The 27,997-nt window shown below is 48.3% G+C and overlaps 1 protein-coding gene across 1 annotated transcript in view; it reads right to left on the bottom strand.

The window, feature by feature from the left end:
• KIF26B (kinesin family member 26B) overlaps nucleotides 1–27,997 on the bottom strand; it is a 468,028-nt gene that overhangs the window by 241,522 nt on the left and 198,509 nt on the right. Inside the window, 1 exon segment of the mRNA XM_047077348.1 lies at nucleotides 6,268–6,434. Coding sequence (XP_046933304.1) covers nucleotides 6,268–6,434 — 167 coding nt within the window.

The raw sequence follows: 27,997 nt of genomic DNA, 5'->3' as shown, positions 1-27,997 counted from the left end.
AGCGAAAGCATAATACAGCAAAGTTCCGCGACATGAGCCCCTAGAAGCTCTCCGTCTTCCCTAGAGACGTCATTCCATTAGAACAGACACTAACATGGGAATTTACTCCAACCCCACAGTGAATCGTTAAGAAAGAGCCGGATCTTGAGCGCGCAGCTCCATTTTCTGCCTCCTACCTCACCTGAGACCAACCGGGCTGTGTTTGGCATAGTTTTTCTCTGGTGCTAATCGCTCAAGTGCTCATCAGAGGAAGATGTGAGCATCCCTCAGGGGGCACAGTACCTGATGGAAGAACACGAGGACCACACGTAGTCCCGTGCTCCGTCTCGTCCTTCTCTGACTTCACAAACTCTCAGCATAAAACCAAGCACTACTGTTCTGTGTTCACACGGCCTGGGACTAAAGAAAGGCTTCGCTGTACGACATTATATATGAAAAGTGCGTGCTGTAGCAGAGCAACAAGGCACTGTTTGCCTCGGCTGCTGGCAAGAATGTGCAGAGGGCTTTTAGGCAGGACCTTCCCGTAACAGAAATAGCTGTGCATACAGAGCACGTGTCCACACAGCACTAAGAGGAGGTGTCCCGAGGAGGGTGATGAACGGATCAACCTGGTCCTGAAGCCGGGGCCTCGGAGCCAGGAGACAGCTCTTGCAGCTTGACTTAGCGCCTGACCCTAGGACCCAAGCTGGTCTTGGTTTTAATGCCTGGAAAACCAGACAGATCAGTCACGAACAGTCGGTGCCGTGCACAAGGGGCTTGGAGAAAGCAGTTAGGTAATAGGAGGAGCCGTCTATACGCAAAGATGAAAGAAATCGCATGACAGGCCGAGCTGGACAGAAATATAATAACATCCCTGACGAACGAATGACGGAAGGAAATGAGGAACAAGGCAAGAGAGGAAGAGAAAGCAGAGCAAATGGATCCCACAAAATGTATGTGAGGGCACCCCGATATTGCAGAGAACACCAAAATGTCCCCAGAATATTCCAAACCCAGGACAGACGCACTTTTAATCAACAGCAGAAAACTGCTTCAAGGTCAGAGTCTTCAAGAAGAGAATCAATGAGTTCAAAATTACCCCATTACTGGAAAATCAGAGGCAGAGAGGGGGAGGGAGAAGCATTAATGAATGGGAGGGACCCAAGAGTGAGCAAACGGATGCACCCTAAAGGGTTTGGAGACGCTGAGTAACCAGAGGGAATCAAACCTGCGCCAACAGATTTGGAGACGTTCACATTTCCGCTACGAAAATAGGGAAAATTAAAAAAATATATATTGATAATCAAAGATGGCCTCTATATAATCATACTAAGAAGTCTGATTTGACTGTAATAAGAAGTCATGGTCTTCCAAAGGTTGTGAACTCAATACGAGAGCTGTAAACAAAAGAGGCAATAGTAAGACATGACACTCAAGACACATGCCCCCCAAGCGCCCAGATATGGCGGCACCAGTTCTGCGGGACCGGAACCTGCCTTTGCAAAGCTCACGTGACAGCTGGTAGTTTTCACCGTTTTCAAACACTTGCTCTGAACGGAGAGGAGACTCCTCCAGATGCTCATTTCCTTCACGGATAAAAACAACAACACGATTTTAAATGGTCATTCAAGGTTATTTGGGAAAGAACATCAACGTGAAGACTTGAGGTCAGCTGAAAGATTCGTCTGATTTACCAGGATCCAAGGCAATCGGACGCATAATCCAGAATTTGGTCGCTGCTCTTCAAATAAAAACAGAGATTCCTTGGGCTCAGCCTGCAATGCTGGGGATCCACCCAGGAGGTCTTCCTGGGTTTCACGTTCCGTACATAATTAAGTGAATCTTCACCCAAAGTGAACAGCCAACAAATGCAAAAAACGTAATCACACCCTACTCTGCCATTTCCCAGCACTGTGGGAGCAGGAAGATTCCCTCGTTTGTGAAGTTCAAAGTCCACACACAACAGCCACCCAACTTGATGAGAATTGTGCCCGTCTTTCTTTGGTTACTACGACTATTTATGTTTTTAGTATGAGGTTACTATTTTTCCCCCCAAAAAAATGTTTTTCAAAAACCAGGGCACAGAAATTCTAAAGCACAGACAGTCTACCACGATGCTGCTATTTCAAGAAATAAAGAAATTCTGGGAAGATAAGGATGAAAGGACAAAACGCTCCGGGCATCATCATTTTCTAAAGCAGGCGCCTCTCAAACTATCTGTGGTGAGGAATCACTTTTTCTTTGATTTTTAAAAATTTTTTTAATGTTTACTTATTTTTGACAAAGAGAGAAAACATGAGCAGGGAGGGGCAGAGAGCGAGGGAGACACAGAATCCGAAGCAGGCTCCAGGCTCTGAGCTGTCAGCACAGAGCCCGGCGCGGGGCTCGAACTCACAAACCACGACGAGATCATGACCTGAGCTGAAGTCAGACGCTTAACCGACGGAGCCCCCCCAGGCGCCCCTCTTTAATTTTCATTACATTCAAAATACAAGCTCCACTTCGTTATTCCCAGATCCTAATGGACATAAAATTACTCTTGTGAACCGGCTGACAGAAGTTTCTAAATGCTTCCTCTCAACCTCTACGCCCGTCACAGACCGGGAACGGCCCCGCAGACCGCACGCCTGGAGTTGCTCCGGCCAAAGGTATCCTTGCTTATTCAGAACTGGAATTCTTATCTTATAGACGTTGTATCAGAAATGCAGTAAAGTCCACCCGACCTTTCCGCAGAGCTCTAGAAAGTAAATGTTGACAGAGAAAGGCTGAGATCACAAAAGTCGATGTCTACAACCCTCAACAAAAGAGTTCACCCCTACCGGAGGCCACCTGTACTGTCGCCTTACCCAGCTTTACTTTATCTGAGGCAGAAAAGCACTGAACTCGGTCGGCTGTCTGACGACATAAGCGGGGGTGGTTCGATGCAGACCCTCGGGGGATCCGCAGAGGCGAGGTACGTGCCCGGTTCTGTCCCTTCCTATTCTGGGCCTTGAGAAAGTCACTCGATCTTCTGCTTTGAGGTTCCCATCAGTGACAGGGAGGCAGCATATGAACCGCCTCCCTCTTTGGGACGTGTGAACTCCCAGCTGTCGTGGAGGAGACCGACAGGGCAAACAGGGAAAGGGCGTGAGGGGAACACGTGCATGTGCGTGTGTGTGCACATGTGCACGTGTGTGTGTGAAACACTAGTCTCTTTCACGTTACATCCCCCCCCCACCATACACTGTAAACCCTTTAAACGCAAACCGTGTACTTTGAATGCCTTAAACCATTAAGCTCCTAGTGCTATCGGCCTTCACCACAAAGAAAGTAATAATGAGGATTTAGGCAGCCCTACGGATCCTTTCCAGCTCTTTGAAAGCTCCCACCACAAGCTCTTGCAATCTGAACTCAGTCCAGCGTTTGTTTATCGCTAACATCACCCGGGGCTCCCGCCACCACCATCGACAGGCCCCTCCAGTCTGGGTTCACCCCCGTGTTTCCATTCGGACCCTGGGCCATCCCAGCCTGTCTCGTGTCCACACGCTTTCCCTGCTCCAAAGCACTGCTGGGTTCCTTGCTGCGGGAGACACTCGTTCGCCCTAAACACTGGCCATCAGGGGGCCTAACCTCCCATCCCTTCCTGCTTCTGGTGTTTTCTGCGAGTGACCTGTAAAGGTCTCTGGGTGGAGCCTGAGCTGAGGCTTCTCACATTCAGAGTATTTCAGGTCAGGAAGGTGCACAGGAGGTCAACCCACATCTGAGCAGTGAATGTTCTCCTCAGCATCAAAGCCAGTCACCCAAGGTAAGTTTGATTTCCCTCAGTGACGGGGATCTCAATCTGTCCCAGGGCAGTTCGAATGGTGTGCCAATTGTCTTTCATTCTGACCTGGGAGAGCCGAGCCGGAGGGTGTCGGAGCTGAGCTCCAGCGTCAGGTTTTATTCAGCCTTTGCCCACACGCTTGGGTGTTTTATAGAACCCACCAAATCCTTCTCTCACACGACGGCCCAAGAGACAGCCGAGGGCCATCTTCTCCAGACTAGCCCTGCCGTGACATGGCTTCCCTAGTTCCTCAGTACTCTCGTCACCCGCCTCTGGACATGCTCTCCTAACCCACCTAGGTCCTGGGATCCTCTGCGCTTGGAGCATGTCCGCGCGTTCCGTTCCATCCCTTTCTTCCCTTCCTGAATGGCAGAGACACGGCCCCCCGGTTAGTTGGCTCAATGATCCCAGACGACATAGAAAGGCACGTACAGATGGAACTAACACAATAGCGCCCGTGGTCAGGCGGCCAGCACGTGCACGCGGTAGACCACCTTGTCCGCGGTTTTGCTCGCCACGGTTTCAGGTATCCGTGGTTGACCTCAAGCAGGAAGCAGACGATCCTCGTTCAGACACAGCGTCAGAGGTCAACAGCAGCCTAACGCCACGTCGCAACTCCGCGTCCTCGCCTCACGTCGCCTCACCACGGAGGGCATTTTAACCATGTGACGTCACGAAAGAAGGGTGCGTGCAGGACAGGAAGATATTTTGAGACAGAGACCACATTCACCTAACTTTTCTACAGTACGTGGTGATAACTGTTCTATTTTATTGCTAGTTATCGCAGCTAACCTCCTGCTGTGCCTCATTTATTAACTGAACTTCCTCACGGGCAGGTCCGTATGGGAGAAAACAGTGCACACGTAGGGTTCGGTACTATCCACAGCTGCAGGCATGCACTGGGGGCCTTGGAGTGTACCCCCCGTGGCTAAGAGGAGACTACTGTATTTCCTGTTACTTCCCATACACTCAGGTCGGCCCCACTGTGCACAGGACAATAAACACAGCACCGACCTACAATGAGAATCTCAGGGCCGGTGTTCTGACAAGCCTATGCGCTGCCTTTATTGTAGTTTTAAAAAAATTTGTTCATGTTTATTTCGTTTTGAGAAAGGGAGAGACAGAGCGGGAGCAGGGGAGAGGCAGACATAAAACCTGAAGCAGGCTCCGAGCTGTCAGCACAGAGCCCGACGCGGGGCTCGAACTCACGACCCGCGAGATCGTGACCTGAGCCGAAGTCAGACGCTCAACCGACGGAGCCACCCAGGAGCCCCTGTAGTTGTTTTTAACACAGGACACCAGCCTCTGTTCCTCCTCTGATTGCTCCTGTCCTAATCACAGTCCCTTCCTCATGTTGGTGCTTTGGACATTACCATGCACAAGGATGGCAAGAAGAACCACACGGTACTCCTTCTTCCCGACATACTAGCTGAATCCACACTGAATCACCATTTATACAGCACTTCATAATTTACAATGATTGATCTGAGCCTCCAGGGAAATCTTGAGGTGCTATCCTCGTTTCATAGAGGAGGAAACTGAGGCAGACCCGTAACTCGAACCGCAGGCGTCTTCTGATTTCCGATCCGCGGTCATGTGTCCTACCTCCTGCTCGCCCAGGAGCTCGCGAATCTTAGAAGAAGTTTTCTAAAGTGAAGTTCCAAGGATCGAATAATGAATCACAGAGGAAACCAAAAAAAAAAAATAAAAATAAAAATAAATAAATAAAGCAGAGGAATCTGGTTTCCATTTCTGGCTTTGCTATAAATTAACTCATACTTTGACTTTCTTGGTCCTCAGTTTCCTCCTTCATAAAACAAGGGGACTGAATTAGACGATCCCAAAAGTGCCTTCTGCTCAGCTGTCTTTTTGTCTCCTGCCCTGTCTCTGCTCCACTGCTAAAATTAGGCAGAAAACATTGTTGAAATGCCTTTCGGTTTTTGTTTCTCATGTCTCTAAAGTCTCTAAGATTAGCCGGATAGTATATGGTAACTATCCACATACAAAAAAAAAAAAAAAAAAAAAAAACCTATCTCTTTAATAGTTAATTTTGAAGCAGTTTGTTTTCTGTGACGAGGATGTAAATCTGGAAACACCAACCACAGGGCTGTGCCCACAAAAGTCCTCGTCCCAGGAGGACAGCCTTAGAGCCACGTATTCTTATGGCGGTGGCTCTCGACCCAGGGCACACATGGTAAGGTCTGGAGACCTTTCTGGTTGTCACAACTGGGGACGATGCTTTAGGAATCTCGTGAGCAGGGGCCAAGGACGCTGCTAAGAACCCTGTGACGCAGAGGACGGTCCCCCACCACAGAGCTGTCTGGCCCAACCCGTCAGCAGTCTGAGGTTGAGAAGCCCTGGCGGAAAGAGTCAAGTCCAAGAGCGGCCCCAGACTCTTCCTGGTGCTTTAGCTAATGCGGCGCACGCGAGAGGCTAACCAGGCGGGCTCGTCCGAAAGAACCGAGGCTCTGGGACGCCCCTCTTACCTGGCGAAGAAGGAAGCGGCCACCGAGGTGCCTGTGGAGGTCTCGCTGGCCACGCAGGAGCCCTGTGAGGCCGGGACGCCGCAGGCCGAAGGCTTGTCTGCATTGTAGCGATTCAGCGCCGCCTCGGTCAGGCCCTCCCGGCCCGTCTCCGTCATCAGCTGGGAGATCTGACAAGGAAAACAGACACTGAGCTCAATACCTGTGGCTCATTGCACTTCCCCAGCACCGCTGACGGCATCCCTCTCTGCTGGGGCAAGCGGGCCCCAGGGCAGGTGGGGAGGGGGCACTGTGGGGGCTCAGGGCCTCTCAGAGGCTATTTTCTAGCATTTTAGCCCCGGGGCACCTCCTCATTTTCATTAAAAATAATGGAATAAAATCACCCCCCTGACACTGTTGAGTTTTGATTATGCCTGTGTTTCCTGTCCATTTGGAGAGGAAAGCCTGAGCCATTACCACGGTTTGCGGCCCAAGACCAGAGCAGAAACATCAACTGCTGGCCCAGACGCCGCCGACAGACGGGTGGGGCAAAGACATCATTAAAGGAGAGGTGAGCCTGCTAACAAAGTGAGGAGTTAATTAAAACACTTGTTGTGGTTTCGGGGAGCAGTCAGCAAACAGCACCAAGAGAAGCTCAGAGAAACGGATACAGCCCCCGTGGATTACCAAGTGGTCCCTTTTTGGAGGATTTCAACCATTTCAACAGACTTGATTTTCCTACTCATTCATTAAGATAAATGGCTTCCATTTTATTTGCAATGGTCCGCTGGATGGGGCTGGGTCTGTTTTACCAAAACCCACAGGATACGCTAGGAAGAACCATACTTGTGGGCAAAATGAGAATCTTATGTAGAAATATACTTTCAAGGAGTGCTAATTCCACGACAAATGTAATAATTATGTGGGCAAAGCCTAAGCATGCTATTTGGAAAGCCTGTTACTTTAAAACTTCAGCCCATGCACAAAAGGGAAAAAAAATGTTAGTTTTACAAAAGAAAGAAAGAGAAAAAAGAAAGGAAAAGAAAGAGAAAAAAGAAAGAAAAAGAAAGGAAGGAAAGAAAAAAAAGAAAGGAAGGAAAGAAAGAAAAAGAAAGGAAGGAAAGAAAGAAAAAGAAAGAAAGTAAAAGAAAGGAAAGGAGAAAAGAAAAGGAAAGGAAAGAAGGAAGGAACAAAAAAGAAAAAAAGAAAGAAAGAAAGAAAGAGAAAGGAGAAAAGAAAAGGAAAGGAAAGGAAAGGAAAGGAAAGGAAGGAATAAAGAAAGAAAGAAAAACAAAAAGAAAGAAAGAAAGAAAGAAAGAAAGAAAGAAGAAAGAAAGAAAGAAAGAAAGAAAAGAAAGAAAAAGAAAGGAAAGGAGGAAAGGAAAGGAAAGGAAAGAAGGAAAGAAGGAAGGAATAAAGAAAGGAAGAAAGAAAGAGAGAAAGAAAGAAAGAAACTTTAGTTTAAAAAAAGAGTCTGCAGCCAGTTCAAGCCTCTTAAATGCTGAGTGGAAAATCCTTCTAATTGCCTAGAAAATACAAGTACAATAAAGCAAAGATCAGGAACAGTTTCCACTTTGTAACTGAGCAGGCCAGGAGGCCAGTGAAAGCGTCCCATTTGTTAACCTTTGAACATAAAAACATTTGTACTTTTCATGATTAGCAGAACAGCCATTACTCTGAGGTCCATTCACTTGAAACTTTGCTTAAATTCATGCTCTTACTTGGAAAGCTTTGGCATTTGCAGCTGAAATTTTGCCAACACATACTTTCTTACTCTCATTCATTCAACGGGCTGTTAGGAAACCTGACCCACGTAAGAGGGCCCAGGAAGGAGGCGGCAAAAGTAGCCCATGGCCTGGAGAACATTCTGTGCACTCAGCAAGGGCTGCTGCCCATGCTGGGGGCCTGTCACCTGTCCTTGGGCTTCTGCTCCTGTCCGCGGGGCGAGGGCTCCGCTCGACCAGCTGCCGCCACTAAATAGCACTTATGAAGCTCCCGTGGTCCAGGGCGCCGTCCCCAACCACGTCCAAAACTATGCCCAGAACCCACAGCACCATCTCGCTTCATGAGGTAGCTACAATCTACCATACACACGCTGGTTCGGCGCACATCTGAAGGCAGTCAGGATAGCAGTGAGTGAATGCACCGCCAAATGTGTTACCACGTTCGTCCGTGGGCTCACGAACGCGGCTGTCACCTGATCTCTGCCTGCGGTGTTTCCTTTTCATTTCTGAAACTCTTCTGCCTCCCTGTGTAAGAAAGGCCCTTGCAGGTGCCCTACAAACCCACAGAGAAGCCACCAGGATGTGGGCGGCGAATGGCGAGAGGCCTGACACAGAGGCACAGGCTTCTAGGTGCTTCTGGGTCCCCGAGTCTGGCCCGGGATGAACGCAAGCATCCTGTGGGCTCGCGGCTTTCAGGAATGTCACTAAACAGATGAACTTCAGTGCACCGTCCTCCTTAAAAGACAGCTAGCTGCTGGCCATCTTTGCCGGGCAAGATTGGATCTCTCTTTTCAAAAAAAAAAAAAGTAGGGATTCGTGGACATGGGACACTCCATTCCCAAACCTGTAAGTAGAATTATTCAATAATCGATTGTTCTTAGAAATCAGAAACACAGAATGACTTAGAGCTAGAAGGGAACGCCAAGATCCTCCCCTTCAAAACCCCTTTTCTTACGTAAGGAAAACAGGAGCACAGAAGTGATTCGCCCAAGACAATGTGAAACTGAGCACAGGACCCTGACGCTCAGGCCAGTCCTAGCCCCTCTTTCGCTCCTATACTCTCTCTCTTCCTCCCTCCCTTCCTCCTAATTAAAAATATTTTTAAACAGATACAAAAAACATCAAATAATAATAAAACACATACAGGTAGATCCAGTAACATGATCAACGAATGTTAGCATTTTACTTATCTCAGAAAATTTTTTTTAAGTGTCTTTATTTATTTTGAGAGAGAGGGTGAGCACAAGCAGGGAAGGGGCAGAGAGAGAAGGAGAGGGAGAATCTCAAGCAGGCTCAGCACTGTCAGCGCAGAGCCCGACTCGGGGTTCGAATTCACGAACCGTGAGATCATGTCCCGAGCTGAAATTCAGTTGGATGCTTAACTGGGTCACCCAGTCGCCCCAGAAAAAAATTTTTTTTTGAAGAAACCAAACGCTATATAAACTTGAAATTGTCCAGGTCCCTGGTCACACCGCCCTTCCTCCCAGCACCCCGATTTCAGACATAGTGTGAGGATCTGGGTGGGGGGCAGTCCATGCCTTCCATTGCATCCCCTTCCCCCTCTAAGAGCTTGGCTGAGCTCGCTTTGTGCTTTCTCTCGAGCATTCTCCGGTTTTTGTTCTGCTTGTTCACAATGGGAAGAAGGGTCCCCCCCAAATGCCTGCTCCTTTAGGCTCTGGCCACCAGTAAATTCATGTTTTCATTGGTGTTTATGCCCAATAGCCTCTCCAGGGATTGTAAGCTTTCAGAAATAATATACAAATAGCTACAGTCGTTCCAACTTATCTCCCCTCACTCTCTGCCAGACAGGGTTCTGGACTTCCTTAAGCTCCTCAAACATACCCACTGCTCCTCTTGCCACAATGTCTTCGCACATGCCTTCGCGCTCGATCTGGAATGTTTCTACGTTTTGTTCACATCCAAGCTCAAGAACTACTTCCTCAGAGAAGCGTTCTTCCAGACTCCTTCCAGCCTCTGGTGGATGCTGTTACAGAAGGGTGGTCTCTTCCTTCAGTGTCTTTACCTGGGTTCCGATGATGCATTTAACCAAAGATCACGGTTTCTCAAAACCCTAGGACGGTGGGACTGGGGCTGGTGTGCCCACCACTGTGTCCATGAAAATCAACCCAGTGTCTGGCACGCGGAGATGGTTAAAACATGTTTGTGGAGTAAATCTGAGCGATTCTGATTTTCTACTTATTCTCTACATGTATCTGATTAAATATTTTTTCCTTAAGTCATTGAAGTAAGAAGACTTGCTTCCTGTTATGGCTTTCCTATTTTGTTGGACTGTTGGGACACGGCAGGATTTTCCCCCTTGCCTGTCAGCACCCAAGTGTAATGTTTTGGTTCCACTGTGTGCTAGTTTAGGGATGAAAAGCTGCCTCCTTTAGAGTCTACAGATTCATTTGCTCATCTCTTCATGGAAACAACCATGTATTGGGTACTTAGTATGTATAGCTACTGTGCGAGGCTCCCTTCCCTTCCCTTCCCTTCTTCCTTTCCCTTCCTTTCCCTCCCCCTCCCCTCCCTTCCCTCCCCCTCCCTTCCTTCCCCTCCCCTCCCCCTCCCTTCCTTCCCCTCCCTTCCCCCTCCCTTCCTTTCCCTTCCCTCCCCCTCCCTTCCTTCCCCTCCCCTCCCCCTCCCTTCCTTTCCCTTCCCTCCCCTCCCCTCCTTTCCCTTCCTTTCCCTTCCCTTCCCTTCCTTCCCCCTCCCCTCCCTTTCCCTCCCTTCCCTTCCCTTCCTTCCCCCTCCACTCCCTTTCCCTCCCTTCCCTTCCCTTCCTTCCCCTACCCCCTCCCTTTCCCTTCCCTCCTCTCCCCCCTTCCCTCCCCCTCCCTCCCCCTCCCTTCCCTTCCGTTCCCTTCTCTTCCCTTCCCTTCCCTTTCCTTCCTCCCTCTCTCCCTCCCTTCCTTTTCTTGAAGGAAACCCACTGGCAGTCAGTAAGACTGTACAAAGACAGTCCATAAGGCAGCTGGCCTAAAGCAACTTGTATTATCTCTGTTTAGCCAAATCTTTGCCATTCTGAAAAATGGTGGAGCTAGACTTGTTCTTAGGAAAAGCAGCTCTGGCTGCTTTAATTTAACAATTAAAATCATATCCTTTCTAGGGACGCCTGGGCGGCTCAGTCGGTTGATTTCGGACTTTCCCTCTCGCTCTGCCTCTCCCTTGCTCTCTCTCTCTCTCTCTCAAAAATTAAACTTTAAAAAATCATATGCATTCTAGAGCATTCTGAGAGAGAGGGAGCCCCCTTGTTAGATCAGCTATCATCTTTCACACACATGGTTGCCAGGAGTTCTTCTTACTGAGGTTCCCTCATGCTTGGTACCAAGAACTTACTTTGCCTCAAGCCTGCCAACTACCCGTAGGACAATACCGTAAGTTGTAAGTGGATTGTTCCATTACAGAAGAAACAAAATAATGAAAGATGATGAAATTTGGCTACGAGAGAGCTGTTCCCACTCAAATTCTGTCTGTGGCTCTGTGAAACGGCAACAGCCAGTCACCGGATTGGCTCTCCACCAAGCAGAGAAGGTTGAAAGACCCGTATCTATGACAATTACATCATCAGTAATAAGGATGCCCTGATATCTGTCTACCCCTCTGGCTTTGATAAACCTCTTCTCCTAGGAGCCTCATCGGAAACCATCATTATTGGGTTAGGTAGACAGCTTGGCTATCATTCCCATTTCGCAGATGAGGAAACAGACCCGCAGGAGTTGTTTACGTAATAGCTTCAGCACCAGGCAGATTCAGAGAAGTCAACTTGGCCTAGTCATTGGCCTCGGGAGATGTAAAGAAGGCTCTCTGGAAAAACTTGCTGTCGGCCAAAGACACGTGTTCTTCCTCCAACGGAAAGGGGTGTGTGGGTGATTCGATAGTGGGGAGCCTGCGAAATGTGGTATCAGCCAAATGTTTAAGTCAAAGAGGGCCTCGGGGGGCCGGAAGGAACAAAGGTCGCTGTGCGCCTGCTTGGTGTCTGCGGGGTGAGCAGCAGGCGCGGGCCGGGGCTCGGAGGTGGGGGTGAGGCGGGGGCCCCCCGTCGGCCTCCCACCAACATGGATGAGAGGGCCTCCTCACACGCCTCGGGCCTCATGGGGATCCCCTCAGCCGTGAGGGATGAACCCCAGAGCCGGTTCTCAGGAGCCATGGTCCTTAAGGACTGGGGGGGTTTACGCTCCATGATTGTCTGGTGATAAGGCTAACACCTCCCCCACCCACGTTCCCGAGCTGTCCCCCACCCCTGGAGGCATGCCACCCACTCAGGGGCATTCTCCTCCAGGGTACCCAACTTTATCTCAGGACAAGCATCTCTCCTACCAATGTGGGGGGCTCCCCGGACCCCCGATTCAAAAGTGAGTCTAGGAGGGTCCACCTTTTTTGCTCCCAGTCATAAATACACGCCCTGTTCTCTTTGTAAAAATCTGCCTGGAAGACTGGCTACTCCAAAGGGCAAGCAGAGGTTCCTGGAGAACTCGGCCCTTTCTGGCCACCTCTGCAGCCCCGCCTCCAGTTCTGTAAGCCCCACCTCCACCTCTATAAGCCACACCTCCAGCTCTCTAAGCCCCGCCTTCACCTCTTCAGCCTCAGCTCCACCTCTGTAAGCCCCGCCTCCACCTCTACAGCCCCGCCTCCAGCTCTGTAAGCTCCACCTCCAGCTGTGGAAGCCTCACCTCCACCTCTGCAGCCCCACCTCCACCTCTCTAAGCCCCGCCTCCACCTCTGCAGCTCCCAGGGCCGATGGGGACACATTAGGCAGATAGGAAGGGTGGGCTGTACCTTCCGTGGGTCCCCACACGGCCCTCACTGCAGTCCTGAGATCGTCACCTAAATAAACTGCAATCTAAGAGAATGTAACCAGTTTCCCCCCAAGGAAAGAGAGAGTCGGAAAGATTGAGTGAGTCAGGAGCTAGGGCTGGGCCCGGAGATGTTGCTCTGGGATGATTTCTATCCTGCCCCTGCCTTCAGGTCACCCCCCCTCCCCCACCAGCTGCCCCTCAGGGCCGAGCCTGTCTCAGCGCGGCTCTCGGGGCCCCTGCAATCCACTGAAGGAGAAAATACCCAAGACAGTGGGGACCCCCGAAACTTTATCTTTCTTCACTGCATAATTTGGAATCAGGAGGCTTATTTTTGTTTTTTACTTTTTTTTAAGTTTATTTATTTTGAGAGAGAGAGACAGTGGGAGCAGGGGAGGGACAGAGAGAGAGGGAGAAAGAGAATCCCAAGCAGGCTCCACGCTGTCAGCACAGAGCCTGAGGTGGGATCTCACCAACTGTGAGATCATGACGTGAGCTGAAATCAAGAGTCTAGGACGCTCAACCGCCTGAGCCACCCAGGCACCCCACGGAGCCTTATTTTTATAAGACTATATGGTTTACCTCTGCTTTTCAGACTGTTCAGCATTAACTTTTCTTTCATGATTCTATGAAAGGTACATGAATCTTCTGTGAAAACACAGATTCCCAAACCTCCAACTATCCATCCAACACATTTGTAAAAACCTAAAGTTCCGGTGGCAGGGATTCATTGTCACCATGGAGCATACATGTCACTGTCACCGTCTAGAAGCAACAAACCGAATGCTTGCTGAGGGTCCTAATCATGAACTTAGGGTGGGGGTGGAGGGGACTAGATTTTCACCACTGGATTTTGTTGTTTAGTTCTCTCTCTTTTTTTTTTAATGTTTATTTTTTGAGAGACACAGGGAGAGACAGGGTGTGAGCAGGGAAGGGGCAGAGAGAGAGGGAGACACAGAACCTGAAGCAGGCTCCAGGCTCTGAGCTGTCAGCACAGAGCCCGACGCGGGGCTCGAACTCACACACCATGAGATCTCATGACCTGGGCCGAAGTCGGATGCTTAACTGACTGAGCCACCCAGGTGCCCCTTCTTAGTTCTGATTAAAACCTGCTTTTAGCTCTATCTCGGTTACACTGGACCATTTCACGAAAGTAACAGTATCTGTTGCTTTCAAAACGTGTGTGCATTTGCACACGTGTGTGTGTGCTTGCACATGTGGGGGCCTCAGTTGCCTGAGGTTCCCAGTTCTCATTCATGGGTCCAGGTTGGTGCTTTTTACAATCTTTTTTTTATTTAATTTTTTTTTGAATTAAAAAAGCATGAACAGGGGAGGAATAGAGAGAGAAGGAGACACAGAATCCGAAGCGGGCTCCAGGTTCCGAGCTGTCAGCACAGAGCCCGACGCGGGTTCAAACCCACGAACCATGAGATCATGACCTGAGCCGAAGTCGAACGCTTAACCGACTGAGCCACCCAGGCGCCCCGACTCTGTATCTGTTAATCTTAGGTGAGATTCATGTCTTTCAGCCACATTTAAATTTTTGCACAGATACCTCAGTATGAGGAACACTATATGTGTCCCCTCAGAAAAAGTAAATCTTACATTTGGTTATGATCTTGACCACGGAAACAAGGCAGAAGATGTCTGGCTCTTCTAAACCAAGGTTGGTTCCACACTGCAAATCGCAATGTGTAAGCCATTGACCTTTGACTTCCCTGCTGATGGGAACGGCTGAGAGCTTCGAGTATGTCGGCATGGGGGTTCATCTTAAATGGCATTATTGACCCAGAAAGTCACCTCCTCTGACTCCGACAAGGCAGCCAGGAATAGATACCAACGATATCTATTTCCTGAGCAGAGACATCCACGGACAACAAACATCTCCTCTGTCTTTATGTCTAATGACATTATGACCCCCAAATCCCAGAAAATACCATCTAATAGCATTTTCTCTCAGGCAATTGATATCTCACTGTTGGGGGAACATCTCTTTTATTATTATCTATTGTTTCCACTGTCACTTAATGTTTTTACAGCTCTGCAAACAGTGGGCGCTCAATAAATATTTTGGTCTGGAAGCCAGGATGAGGATGGGCCTACAGAAAGCCCCCGCCTGAACTCAGGTCTGGTTCCACAGAGTCTGATTTCGGCACACCTGCCCGAGTCAAACGCCGTCCTCCTTTACCTTCCTTCGCGCGGGCCAAATCACACCGAACGGTCGGCTAACATTCTTTCCCTAACGCGGTGCTCCCCACGGACTGGTTCTGGTCTTTTCTCCTTCCTGCGCTGTCCAGCCGCACCCCCTCGGCCAGCACCAAGGGGCCACGACGGGGTTCTTATGTCCCAGGCCTGGATGTTTGATTACCCTTATTATCTTAGCTTGCTTTGGCTATAAATTTTATTAGTGGCCATAAAATTATCCATCCACAGCATTTGACTCCGTGACCTCTCGCAAAAGAGAATTCCATTCACCGGCGCTGCCCAGGGCCGAGGAGAGCTGCCTCTTCTTCCCCCTCGATTTACAGCCTCACCTTCGTCCCGGGTCCTGCCCCGTGCGACGAGACTGGGCAAACAGAAAAGGCTGTCGCGTTTCAGGATTTCGTGGTCAGGGCTGAAATCTGGCCCCTCGGCACCTTCTGGCTGTTTGCTCACTCTGTGTGTTGCTAAAAGGTAAAGCCCACATGTTCTAGAAAAAGAGCGGGGTGCTGGAAGACGCGATGGGCCGGCGGCATTTCGGTTTTGGACTCTTCCCTTCCATTTCTTGCTTCCAAGATGTGCAGCTCAAGGCAGAGCTCAGATAACCCTACGAAGAATGTCTTGTAACGAGGGCTAACTCTTGCCGTCGAGCTTATGAGATTTCTACAGGTGCGTTTGACCTCACCTGCAGAGATGCTGGGTCGCAATGATTTTAACGCGTAATACCCAATTACGTGTTGCGGGGTGGTTTGGGTGACATATTCCATGACATACAAGGATACGAGGAGTCCAACCAGAGACGACTCTGCGGAACAACAGCAAGCACCCTCCCCCATCGTCACCATTGTCGCCATTTCTGAGCACCGGCCACGAGCCAGATTCTGTCTGAAGACCTTTAGGTACGTGTTGCCATAGCCAATCCCGACAACAATTCCGTGAAGTGGGCACAATGATCACCAAATAAGAGCTTCAACTCTGCCACACGGAAAATCCCCAGACAGGTAATGCCACTGGGCTTGGTTTCTATTCTTGAGTGTCTCTTGTTCCCGAGAAAGTACAGGTCCTCAATGACGCTGCCCGTCGGGAAATGGGGCAACAGAGAAACACTTTGCTAACGAGTGGAGAAAAGGATCATCTGAATAATTTTTCAACATGCACCAACGGCTCGTTCTATCCAGCGTTTTGTGACTTTTATGACCAAACTGAAATAAAACCAAATGGTCTGAATCTTTCTGTAAGTGCTTTCACTCGCAATCTGCAACCAAGTGAACTCGGGCCGAGGAGTCGAGAGGAAATCACAGTCCTGATGAATCCAGATCTGACATCACGGCTGAGCCAGAGGCTCCTTCAAGGTCAGCTCTCAAACTCTGAGAGGACTAACCCCTTTTGCATGTACTGAATCACCCAGGGGCTGTTCTGCTCCTGGGGGAAGGTTACCTTTGGTTCCCACCGCCAAATACTCAACCATGAGCCAACAGGTCCCGGGCAGTGTTACCCACACTGAATGATCAGGGCCATCCCTCTCCATGTGTTCCCCAAACCTGTCCTCACGATCCCAAAGCATCTGTGTGTTTTATAATTGCCTGTCACTGGTCTCTCTCTCCCAACCAGATGGCAGGCTCAGGAAGGACAGGCACTGGGTCTCATTCACCTCAGTATGACAGTCTCAACACGGAATATATCTGATGAACACATCAATTAATACATGCATTAAATACAAGCAAAAAAAAATGAACTTAATTTAGGGGCACCTGGGGGGCTCAGTTGGTTAAGTGTCCAACTCTTGATCTAGGCTCAGGTCACAATCTCACGGTTCATGGGTTCGAGCCCCGCATCTGGCTCTGCTCGGCCATTGCGGAACCTGCTTGGGATTCTCTCTCCTTCCCTCTCTCTCTGCCCCTCCCCTGCTTGTCCTCTCTTAGTCTCTCAAAAAAACAAATAAATAAACGAACATACTTTTTAAAAAATGAACTTAATTTAGTTGGGTTGGGATTGCCTGGAGTCTGTTTGTTTTTAAGAGATGAAGGTTATTTTCACCTGGTTTAAGAAACGATGACTAGAGTACATAAAGCTTTCTACAATAAAATGAAGGTATTCAGCATGTAATTAACTGAGTATAGTGGTGAGACCAATGACTGGGGGAGGCGGGGGGCAAAGAAGGAACAAAGAAACAAAGAAAAAAGAGAGAAAAGAGAAGAATGAGAGAAAAGCTAAAAGAAACATACATACATAAAAAGGTGAACAAGGAGAGGAAACCAGCAACTGTTCCTCTCAGTCAGCTGGGTAGGAGCACGTGCCAGCCCCAGCTGGGGAGCTGGAATGCTCTGGAATGTTGGGCGAGTGATCCTAGCAAGTCGGTTTCTTTCTTTTCTTTTTTTTTAATTTTTATTTGTTTTTGAGAGAGACAGAGACAGAATGCGAGTGGGTTAGGGGCAGAGAGAGAGAGGGAGACACAGAATCCGAAGCAGGCTCCAGGCTCCGAGCTGTCAGCACAGAGCCTGACGCGGGGCTCGAACTCACGAGCTGTGAGATCATGACCTGAGCCGAAGTCGGATGCTCAACCGACTGAGCCACCCAGGCGCCCCCTAGCAAGACGGTTTCTAGGAGAGGAGCAGTCAAGGCCAGAGCCTGAAGCCGATACCAGACAAGAGCTTCAGAACCCTGAGGTGCTGGATGAGAAAATGCAGAAGAAACTCTGAAATGTAAAGATCGTGTCAAAATGATGCAGCCGTTCCCTTTCACCTTTCCATTAAAAACAAAAACAAGTCCTAACCTTTAAAGAAAAGGGCTTAGCAGGGTTGAATGTCTGAATGTCTGCATTACGTAATTCTGCAGAATGGCGTGGATTGTAAGTCACGCGCCCAAGGAGAAGCAGAAGAAGAGTAAGAGACTGGACGTTAGGTTACCCGGAGCAGACGCAGCACAGCGCTCAATTCGCACACGGATCCTGGCCTTTTCCACCCAGTTTCCCCCTGCTGCGTTTTGTCTGGAGAGCACATCAGCATGCGTCTTGAATGCTTGGAAAGCTTTCAAGAAAACCAGCCGTGCGTCATGGCCTGGAATTTAAAATGTGCATTCCTTGGGGGCACTTTTACTTCCTCATATTTTCCTTGAGCTCCCGTGAGGAAAAGTCAACAGGGGCCTTGTAGACAATCCTTGGCTCTAAGTGACCCACCAAGATGTGCACAAAGCAACCTTGCGTCTTGGGCAAAACGGAGGACACGTTGTTGGGAACCTAACGGAGGCAAGCACACGCATCGCAGGTGCACGCGCGTGCGCACAACACACACACACACACACACACGTGTGCCCCTCGGGAGCCTAGGGATGGTGGAAGTGAGGCAGGGGGTGATGCCTGCAGCTGTTGGAGCCCTGACACCAGGAGCCGCGAGAGCACAGGAGGTGTTTGGGGCTCAAATCAACCAAGGGAGGGGCTTTTCCTCGTTCGGAGCCCATTCAAGGAAGCTGGCAGCACGGGGACTCATCCTAGATTGTAGGATTTATTCTGCTCTGCCCTGGCCAGCTCAAAACCACAGCCACAAAAGCAAGGTGCCTAGTCCCAGAGACAGGCTGGACCAAATGGAATTGCCAGTGTAATCCCGGTGCCCAGCAAAGGGTGTGCGGTGCATTTGGCACTCAGGAAATGCTGCACGGAATGGTAAGAGCGAAGTCTGGGCCTGGCTTGGCGGAACGCAACATGGCGGACTTTAGGCAAGTCATTTCGCCTTTCTTAGCCCTCATTTCCCCAGCTGAGGGGGGGGGGGGTCACATGACCATGTCTGGGATGAAATGAGATAATGCAGCTGAATGTGCTCTGTGGTTCTAATTTTGTTTTAATGTTTATTTATTTTAGAGAGAGAGACAGATAGACAGAGCATGGGTGGGGGAGGGGCAGAGAGAGAGGGAGACCCAGAATCCGAAGCAGGCTCCAGGCTCTGAGCTGTCAGCACAGAGCCCGACACGGGACTCGAACCCACGAACTGTGAGATCACGACCTGAGCTGAAGTCGGACGCTTAACCGACTGAGCCACCCACGCGCCCCTTGCCCTGTGGGGCAAATATAAAGCAGGGACATTTAGAAATAAATCCTCCTCTGTTTCATCTTGAGAGTGTCTTCCTCATTCAACATTTGCTTGGCCTGTAGACCAAAACATACAAACGCACCAAGGACAACGACAACAACATTCCCCACCATTGCCCCGAACCATCCATGGTGGACCAGGCACAGACTTTGTCTGAGGGTCAGCTGGTTGTTCCAAAGCGAGGTACGGGCTCTGACGTTTCCTGCTCGAACTGCCCTCGCATCTTCTGCGCACCAACGGCAGAAAATGCCAAATCCCACACTGTCCAAAAAGCAATCGTCCAAAAAATTTTAAATGGAGCTGGAAAAGTCCTTAGATGTATCCTAGGCCAACACTCACGTGTAAACATGAAAAGACTGTGGGCAGGAGTGGCGAGGGGGGCTGTCCAAAATCACACATCTAACGTGTGGCCAACTGCTGCACTCCTGTGTGCGCCCCAAAAGCCAATGATAGGACGGCAGCACTCTAAAACGCCTGAAAATCCCTGAAATACAGAGAGAGAAAGAGAGTCTCGGTCTCTGTAAGCCGGGGGCTTGGTTCTGGCCACAATGGCTGGCTGTGGGACCCTAACAGAATCAATTAACCTCTCCACAACGCCGCTTCCAAAATCAGAGACCTGCCACGAAGCACGTTAAATAAAAACACTCTGCAGAGTCCTTCTCCTCAAGTAGCAACAGGCTTGGGACGCAAAGCCGGTGCGTTAAAGCCTGCCACTGAAAACCTGTGCAGGAGGAGGAAACATTTCCGGGCTCACCTAAAATAATCTGGCGAAGAGGTCTGAGGTTGCTGCCTTCGAGGCTGTACAAAGCTCATAATTTAACCTTTTGTATCACCCTAGTCCTACAGGGCCAGGATGCACAGAACAGCGTGGTAGGGTTGCTTCCCGGAAGTCTCTGGATTATTGATCCTCATCAGGCCTAATCTTGTCACCGGACTCACGACAGACGTGGCATCTGACGATTTTCTAAATCGGTTCACCCAGCAGATTCGGATTGTTAATAAAATACGCTTATTTATGTATGCATGTTCTCATTTGTATTTCATTAGTAAATTTCACTAGTAAAATTTCACATGCTCCTATGGAGCATACTTGAGAAGTTCAACAACGTTGGGATATCCCTTAGCCCTTCCCTAACCCCAAATTCTCAAATTTCAGGATATTGAAAACTCCCGGACCTTATCAGTCATAAAACTAAACTCCAAATTTCATTTTGCTGCTGTCAGATTTCTTCAAGTTCATATAATTTTCTCAGCGCCCCCCTGCTCTGAACAGAATTAGCAAAGAGACAAAGATTTGCTGTGTGAGCTGACACCAGGGAATTGCATGATCTCGTTCTGTCTTCACTAAATAAATATTCTACCTCTTTCTGTTGTGGCCGTAGCATTCCATCCAGTGTCCTAATTTCTTCACTTGGTGCTTCTGCTCAAATTTCTCCTCTGTTCAATTAAGATGTTGGTTTTCTCTTCCATTGTACATGCTATGGCTTTTCCCAAAGCTCGGCTATACTTTCCATTTGTTAGAACTTTATAATATGGGTCAGGCCCGGCAAAGTCAATACCAACTAACTTATTGTGAGCATATCTAACTAGATTCTCCTAGCTAACAAATCAGAGCGAGCAAGTCTGGCAGACCCCGACGCCTCAGGGATCCCAGCCACTGTGCTTTATTCTCGAAAAGAGCTGGACCTGTGAGTTCATCTCTTTCATATCTGCCCTTTTGTTACAAACCTTGGGTCCCTGGAGTCGGCTATTTAAAATAGAACTGATCTTTGGGGATTCTTGTCTTTCATACACACTTGAAAAGCTATTCATCCAATCCTGAGTTAAAAGACTCTAAAACTGTATTAACAAATCAGTCTCCCTGCAATTCCCCCCAAAGTTGAGTTCGTCTCCAAACAACCTCTTGAGAAAAAGCAATCACTTCCACCCCTCCACTAAGTCTGAGCCTCAACTCCCCAAACCGTGATTCTACCCTTCACCCAAAGAAACCTGAAGTCGGCAGGGCAATCAGACCAACAGACCCAGGGTCTCAGGTCTGGAGCGTGGAATCAGACAGGCCGTCTCGGAAAGAGGCGGGGGATCCAAAGCCACAATTTTCAATACAAATCGAGAATACACGGGACTTGTAGTACCCCTTGTTAGCGTGGACAGCAACGTATCCATTTGGAAGGTCCTTTCCACAAACGCAGGGAATAAATCTTGCCTTCGGAGTTCCATTACTGCCCTGAGTTAACCCTCTGGGTGGAAGTATGGAAACTCCACCGTGTGACTTTCTACGGGGCTAACCACCAGCACGTTCAGAAAACATCACCAAGGGCAAAACAACATGGATGCATTTCTTTTTATTAAAAAAAAAAATTTTTTTTAATATTTAGTTTTGAGAGAGACACACAAAACGTGAGTGGGGAGGGGTACAGAGAGAAGGAGACACAGAATCTGAAGCAGGCTCCAGACTCTGAGCAAGAGGTCAGCACAGAGCCTGACGCGGGGCTCGAACTCATGGACCGCGAGATCATGACCTGAGCCAAAGTTGGACGCTTAACCGACGGAGCCACCCAGGCGCCCCAACATAGATGCATTTTGTAGTTAGCTTAAGATTTAGTAGATTATTTTCTTCCCAGAGACTAAGATGAGAAGAAAGTAAATACACGTGAGTACACACACAGACACTCACACACACACACACAGACACACACACACACACCCTGATCAAGCAGTTCTTTGAGAAACTACTTAGGAAATGCACGATGCACATCTGACAATCACTAAACACATCCACTGAGGAAATGCATAGAATAAAGAACTTCACATTAGACTGGTCTTAAAAGGAGCACATCCCCAAAGGGGGCTGTCGGGAGTTATGGAAGCTCCTTGGTCCTCGAGAGACCTTTGAGGACAACCAGAGGCCGTGCTCTCTAGAGCGTCGGCAGTGTAGACCCACTGAGAGGAAGCAATAAACCAGATGCCTGCAGGAAAACTCTTCTCAACAGGAGTTTCTTGGTGGGTAAGTACTTTCAACGTCTAGAATGGAAACCACTCCAGCCCTCCCATCACTGGGGAGGAATTTCATCAACGTCCCAGACAGAACTTGGTGCAGAGCGAACCCTACGTGTACCAATCCTTCCCCACCGTCTCGGCTGATTGCTGAGACCGAGACCGGTGTTTCACGTGGGTGATAATCTCCCTTTCACTTCTCAGCCTCCCTCAATTTAAACTACCTCTTGCTATTGTCCCCATCAGTAGATTTCTACGTGTCAAATCCGGTCTCCCGAAGTTTGGCTCAGGAATCACGCTCGCCGTAGATCAGACTTACTTTCAATTATTAACTAGTCACAGGGAAGGGAAAGGCAGTATTTATGAAAGATGCTTTATCTTCAAATTCTGGAAACACTTCCCTCCACTCCAGGCCACCACGGGGATCGTTTGCCACATTCAAGGGTCAAACATGAAAAGGCAGTGGTGGGAAGGAGGGGCGTGGGCTCGCTCTCTGTCCGGCCAACCCGCCAAACCACAGACAGGAAGGACTCAGATGAAGGCACCCCATTTAAAGGAACTTTGTTCTGTTTGCGCTTTGTCTAAATCCCAGAGTGGGAGATGCCCCACAATAAGCTACTTGAACCCTTTTTCTCTACAAGTCTCCAGCTGAAATACAGTATGTGGGAGTTCTTTCAATAGCAGTTATGCAGGCCTTTTCAGAAACGAGATTTGAATGCCTCGTGGTTACCGACGGGGAGTGGAACGGCTCCACAACAGACCCGAAAGCCAGTGGCAGCCCCCGCCAGCCTCACCCCTCCTACACTCTGGCCAGGCCTTCTGGGGGTTTCTCAGCGAGCAGCCCCGTTTCCACCTTTCCGCCGGGAGCCCCGGCCTTGAGAGAACTGACCCTCCTCCCTGTTCACTGCTGTTATTTGCACTGCGGTTTATCTATTCGAAGCCAGGGCAATCAGAACGAACTCAGCTAAACTAAATTGGTCCTTTGTTTGCCATTACCATAAAAATTTTATGTAGGAACTAATAAAACCATGCTTTACGTGCACAGTTGCACGGGCTTACACAGGCAATAATATCCAGCCAGTTATACCCATAAATTCAGTTATAGACACTTAGGAATAAATATTTTATCTTTCCCAATGTTTGCGTTTATTGGAGGGAAGGTGTGAACACAGAAGCGTATGGCTGATCTGAGGCTGCTAAGGGCCCTTACGTCTCCCCGGATGCCTCTGCTCGCGACAGGGAAAGTCCTTTCAGAAGGTTCTGGATAATCTTCCCGATTCTTTAGCCTCTTAAGAGTGGAGTATTAATCATACCGCCAGTCTCAGTAAGTGGAAAGCTTTTTACAAAGTTTTTAAAGGGGCGCCTGGGTGGCTCAGTCAGTTAAGCCTCTGGCTTCGGCTCAGGTCATGATCTCACGGTTCATGATTTCAAGCCCCACGTCAGGCTCTGTGCTGACAGCTCAGAGCCTGGAGCCCGCTTCGGATTCTGTGTCTCCGTCTCTCTCTGCCCCTCCCCGACTCATCATCTGTCTCTGTCTATCAAAAATAAATATTTTTTAAAAATTAAAAAACATTTAAAGAAAAAGGTGAAGTTAAATATTTAATTTAACTCAGTGTATCCAAAATATTATCATCTCAACATGTATTCAATCTGAAAAGGCCTTACTCGTGAGATATTTTATATTCTCTTTTCATATACTATGTCCTGAAGATCTAATGTGTATTTTACTTAGACCACAATTCAATTCAGAGTCACCATATCCCAAACGTATATCACATATAGCCAATGGCTACCATATTGGATAGAGATGTAGAGATCTAGAGAATCCTCCACTAGTCAAGGAAAAGAACTTCAGAGAGATCTCGTTATTGATGTGATCGCTTTATACCCAGCGGGCACACCTCCCCCAGGTTATAATTATGAATCTAGATACTGTCAACTCAGAAGACATTAAAATCACATGCAATTTTTACAGTCCATTTTTCTCCTGTTTATAACTCATAATAACATAGGCAAAGTTTATAAAGTAAACTAGGTAGAAAGGATATATCCAGGACAGCCAAAAAAAAAATCTATGTCAAGAGTGATGAGGAGTAAGTTAGAAAGTGTCACCAATCTGACCCTCCGCCAGCCTTCAGAGTCTCTGAAGCCTCTTCTTTAAAAGTAACTTTTTTTTTAATTTTTTTTTAACGTTTATTTATTTTTGAGACAGAGAGAGACAGAGTATGAACGGGGGAGGATCAGAGAGAGGGAGACACAGAATCCGAAACAGGCTCCGGGCTCCGAGCTGTCGGCACAGAGCCCGACGCGGGGCTCGAACCCAACGGACCGTGAGATCGTGACCCGAGCCGAAGTCGGCCGCCCAACTGACTGAGCCGCCCAGGCGCCCCTAAAAGTAACTTTTATTGGGGAGCCTGAGCGGCTCAGTCAGTTGAGCGTCTGACTTCGGCTCGGGTCACGATCTCACGGTCCGTTGGGTTCGAGCCCCGCGTCGGGCTCTGTGCCGACAGCTCGGAGCCCGGAGCCTGTTTCGGATTCTGTGTCTCCCTCTCTCTCTGCCCCTAACCCACTCACGCTCTCTCTCTCTCTGTCTCTCAAAATAAACACTAAAAAAAATTTTTTTTAACTTTTATTGAAAAATAAACACTAAAAACATTTTTTAAGAAACTTCTGTATTGAAAAATTTCTGTACTGAAGTGCAGTTGATACACAACATTCCATCAGTTCTACGGTATACGGTACACGGCTATACGGTACACGAGGCTCACAAACGTAGCTGCCGTCCGCCCACCACACAGCACCATTACAATACCATTGACTATATTCTCCGTGCTGTGCCTTTTATTCTCGCGACTTATTGATTCATACCTCCCGGTCCCCTTCACCCACTCTGCCCATCCCTCTACCCCCGCTTGCCCTCCGGCAATCATCGGTTTGTCCTCTGTACTTATGGGTCTGTTTCCGTTTGTTTCCATTCTACATAGAAGCGAAATCCTATGGTATTTGTCTTTCTCTGATTTATGTCCCTTAGCATCATACCCTCTAGCTCCATCCATGTCATCACAAATGGCAAGATCTCATTCTTTTTTAACGTTTACTTATTTCTGAGAGAGAGCACGAGCGAGCACAAGAGGGGGAGGGGCAGAGAGAGAGGGAGACACAGAATCCAGGCAGGCTGTAGGCTCTGAGCTGTCGGCACAGAGCCTGACATGGGGCTCGAACCCACAACCTGTGAGATCGTGACCTGAGCCAGAGTCAGACACATAATCGACTGGGCCACCCAGGTGCCCCAAGATCTCATTCTTTTTTATGGCTGCGTATAGACACCACATCTTCTTTATCCATTTATCTATCAGTGGACACTTGGGCTGCTTCTGTATCTTGGCTACTGTAACTAAGCTGCAATAAACATAGAGGCGCATATATCTTTTAAAATCAGCATTTTCATTCCCTGTAGCCTCTTAAGTATAGATGCTTTGGAAAACAAGAAGCCAATTTTTTTCCATTTAACTTTTTTTTGCAAAGAAGCAAACAATCTCAAAATGATCTTTTTTTTTTTTTTGCAAAGAAGCATTGCAAACTTTCAAACAATGTATCTTCTATTACTTTTCTACCATCCTTCTGTTTTTTTAGATACCAAAGACGACATTCAGATGAGGCATTTTGAAGTGAGGGATTACACCAAAAGGTCAGTATCGTAGCTCTGACTCTTTAAAGTAAGCTTTGGTGAATTATTCAGTTTCGCTGCGACTAAACGCTGCCATCTGAAAATTCATCCCAATAATCTAAGTCTGCGTGTGTCTCGCAAGTGTTGGGCATATTTTTTACTTGATGTGTTATAACACTTAATAATGCATATTGACGCACATTAAGCAAGTCGCTCTGCAAGGCAGAGACTAGAATTGCTGAATACACCCTTTCCTGAGCTAACCAAAGCATTGCACGCATAGAAATGCTTAATTATCCCATGTGTTGCTGCTGTGGACTCATAAATTGCATAAAAGGGCTGAGATAAGGACACCCAGTAAACGCAAAGGTATTTTTTTTAATCTGTTTCTGGATTCGTAACAGTGTGTTGTCTCAAGATAAAACAATCTCAAAATGATCTTTTTCGTCTGCAAGGACAAAGGAAAAACTTCTTGGCGGTAAGTCAGATTGACAACAGGGGAATTTGAGAATGATCTCAAAGCTTCTGATCCGTTTTTGTGTTTCAAATCAAATAAAGCAGGGTCAACCATGTATAAAATACAAAGTTCCTTACCCCCTATCCCTTCCACCTCACGTGTGAAAATATTTTCTATAGAATGAGAGTGGGCTTGGATTCCAGAGAATCTAGCCTTGGCTTTCAAGTGAACAAAAAGAATAGAAGTGTTTTTATCTAAAGGTTTAGAATAAGCCACTAAGAAGACAACTAACTAATAATATGACTGTTAAAAGATCTTCAGAAACAGACACAAAGCCATGAATTGCAGCCTAATCCTGGTCTGAACCCTGTACCAGAGGGGAAACAATGTTATAAAGGACTTTATTGGGTCAACTGAAAGTATTTTGGCGTAAAGACTCATGGTGTGCGCGTCTTACTCTCAAGGACTCAGAAAAAAATAGCGAACAGTAATTAACTTGGATACGGGGAAGATGGGTGTCCTTTAGCACTATTTTTATTCTTGCAAATTTTCTGTGCATCAAGTCATTTTTTAAAGATTTCGAATTCCCTGAAGAGTGAAGAAACATGGTGGGGAAGAACTTCTGAGTCAAATTTTCCTTGGAGGAAATTATACTGGGCCATCCCTTGTCCTCTCTACCTACTTTTCCCAGCAAGCCTCTGAACTTCGCTGTCCAAGACGCCGCGTGATGACCGGGCGCACATCTGCCAACGGGCCAGCCTCTCTTCAACCCAGCCCTGCTCTCCTACGAGCCGCAGTCCTCCTTCGTGGCTTCTCCACGGAAGGAAGTGTGGGCTGTGAGTGCCGGGCCTCAGTGTCAGCCCAGGGGTCTGTCTCCTGCCCTGACTTCCACGGGGAGAGATTCAGGAGGAGCCTCCGTCAGCGGTTAAAGCAATCCTCACAATGGCTCCGAGAGCTCATGGACACAGACACAGGCTCCCTGGACCTTGGCTGCCTGCACCTGCCTCCACCAGCACCTAGGATTATGGAGGGTCAAGGTACTGCCTGGGTCACAGAGTAAAGGAGCTGGAGTGTGAAGGCATTTTTACTGCCCTCCCCCTGCCCCCTCAGGACTGCCCGCTTCCTTTGAAACAACCTAATCCTTCAGTTTCATACCAAAGCAGTGTGGAACCTTAGAGGTCAGCAAATCCACCCTCTCTCCTGAGTCAGGGTACTTTTCAGGGTACTTGTCCTTCAGCGCCTTCTTGGAATTCTCCAGAGACGGGCAGCTCCCTACTTTACAAAGCAGTACGTCCCGCTATTGGATCGCTCCGGTAGAAATTTCTCCTCTGCAGTCAGCTAGACCTGCTTCCCTAAAATGGAAGAATCTGAGAGCAAAGATCTTGTCTTCTTCACTGAGCCTCCTCTATATGCCTTGACATCAGGCACATGAGAAATAGCTTGGAAATGAACAAATCAATTAATGGACAGTCTACATCTTGGCTCCTATACTCTCTCCCCAGGAGCAGTAAAAGTCACGCCCACCGTCTCTTCCAAAATACAACATCTCAAACATTTAAAGACACCTTCATGTTCCCTCTTCTTCTTTTGTCCGATCTCGCCAATTCCCATGGCCCTGCCTCACACTGCACAATTTCTAAAACGTGTCTAGTTACAGTCATTGGCCTTCTTTCACTCATTCACAACTCATTCGTTCATTCATTGCCAAAAGCATTTGTCTTTAAAAAAAAAAAAAAAGGAAAATAGGGGGGCCTGGGTGGCTCAGTCGGTTGAGCATCTGACTTGGGCTCAGGTCATGATCTCACGGTTCGTGAGTTCGAGCCCCGTGTTGGGCT

This window comes from Lynx rufus, unplaced genomic scaffold (genome assembly GCF_022079265.1).
Source record: "Lynx rufus isolate CCGP_SWC_20201006 ecotype Redwood Valley unplaced genomic scaffold, mLynRuf1.p SCAF_15, whole genome shotgun sequence".
Classification (NCBI taxonomy): domain Eukaryota; kingdom Metazoa; phylum Chordata; class Mammalia; order Carnivora; family Felidae; genus Lynx; species Lynx rufus.
This window is presented reverse-complemented; position numbering and strand designations above follow the sequence as displayed.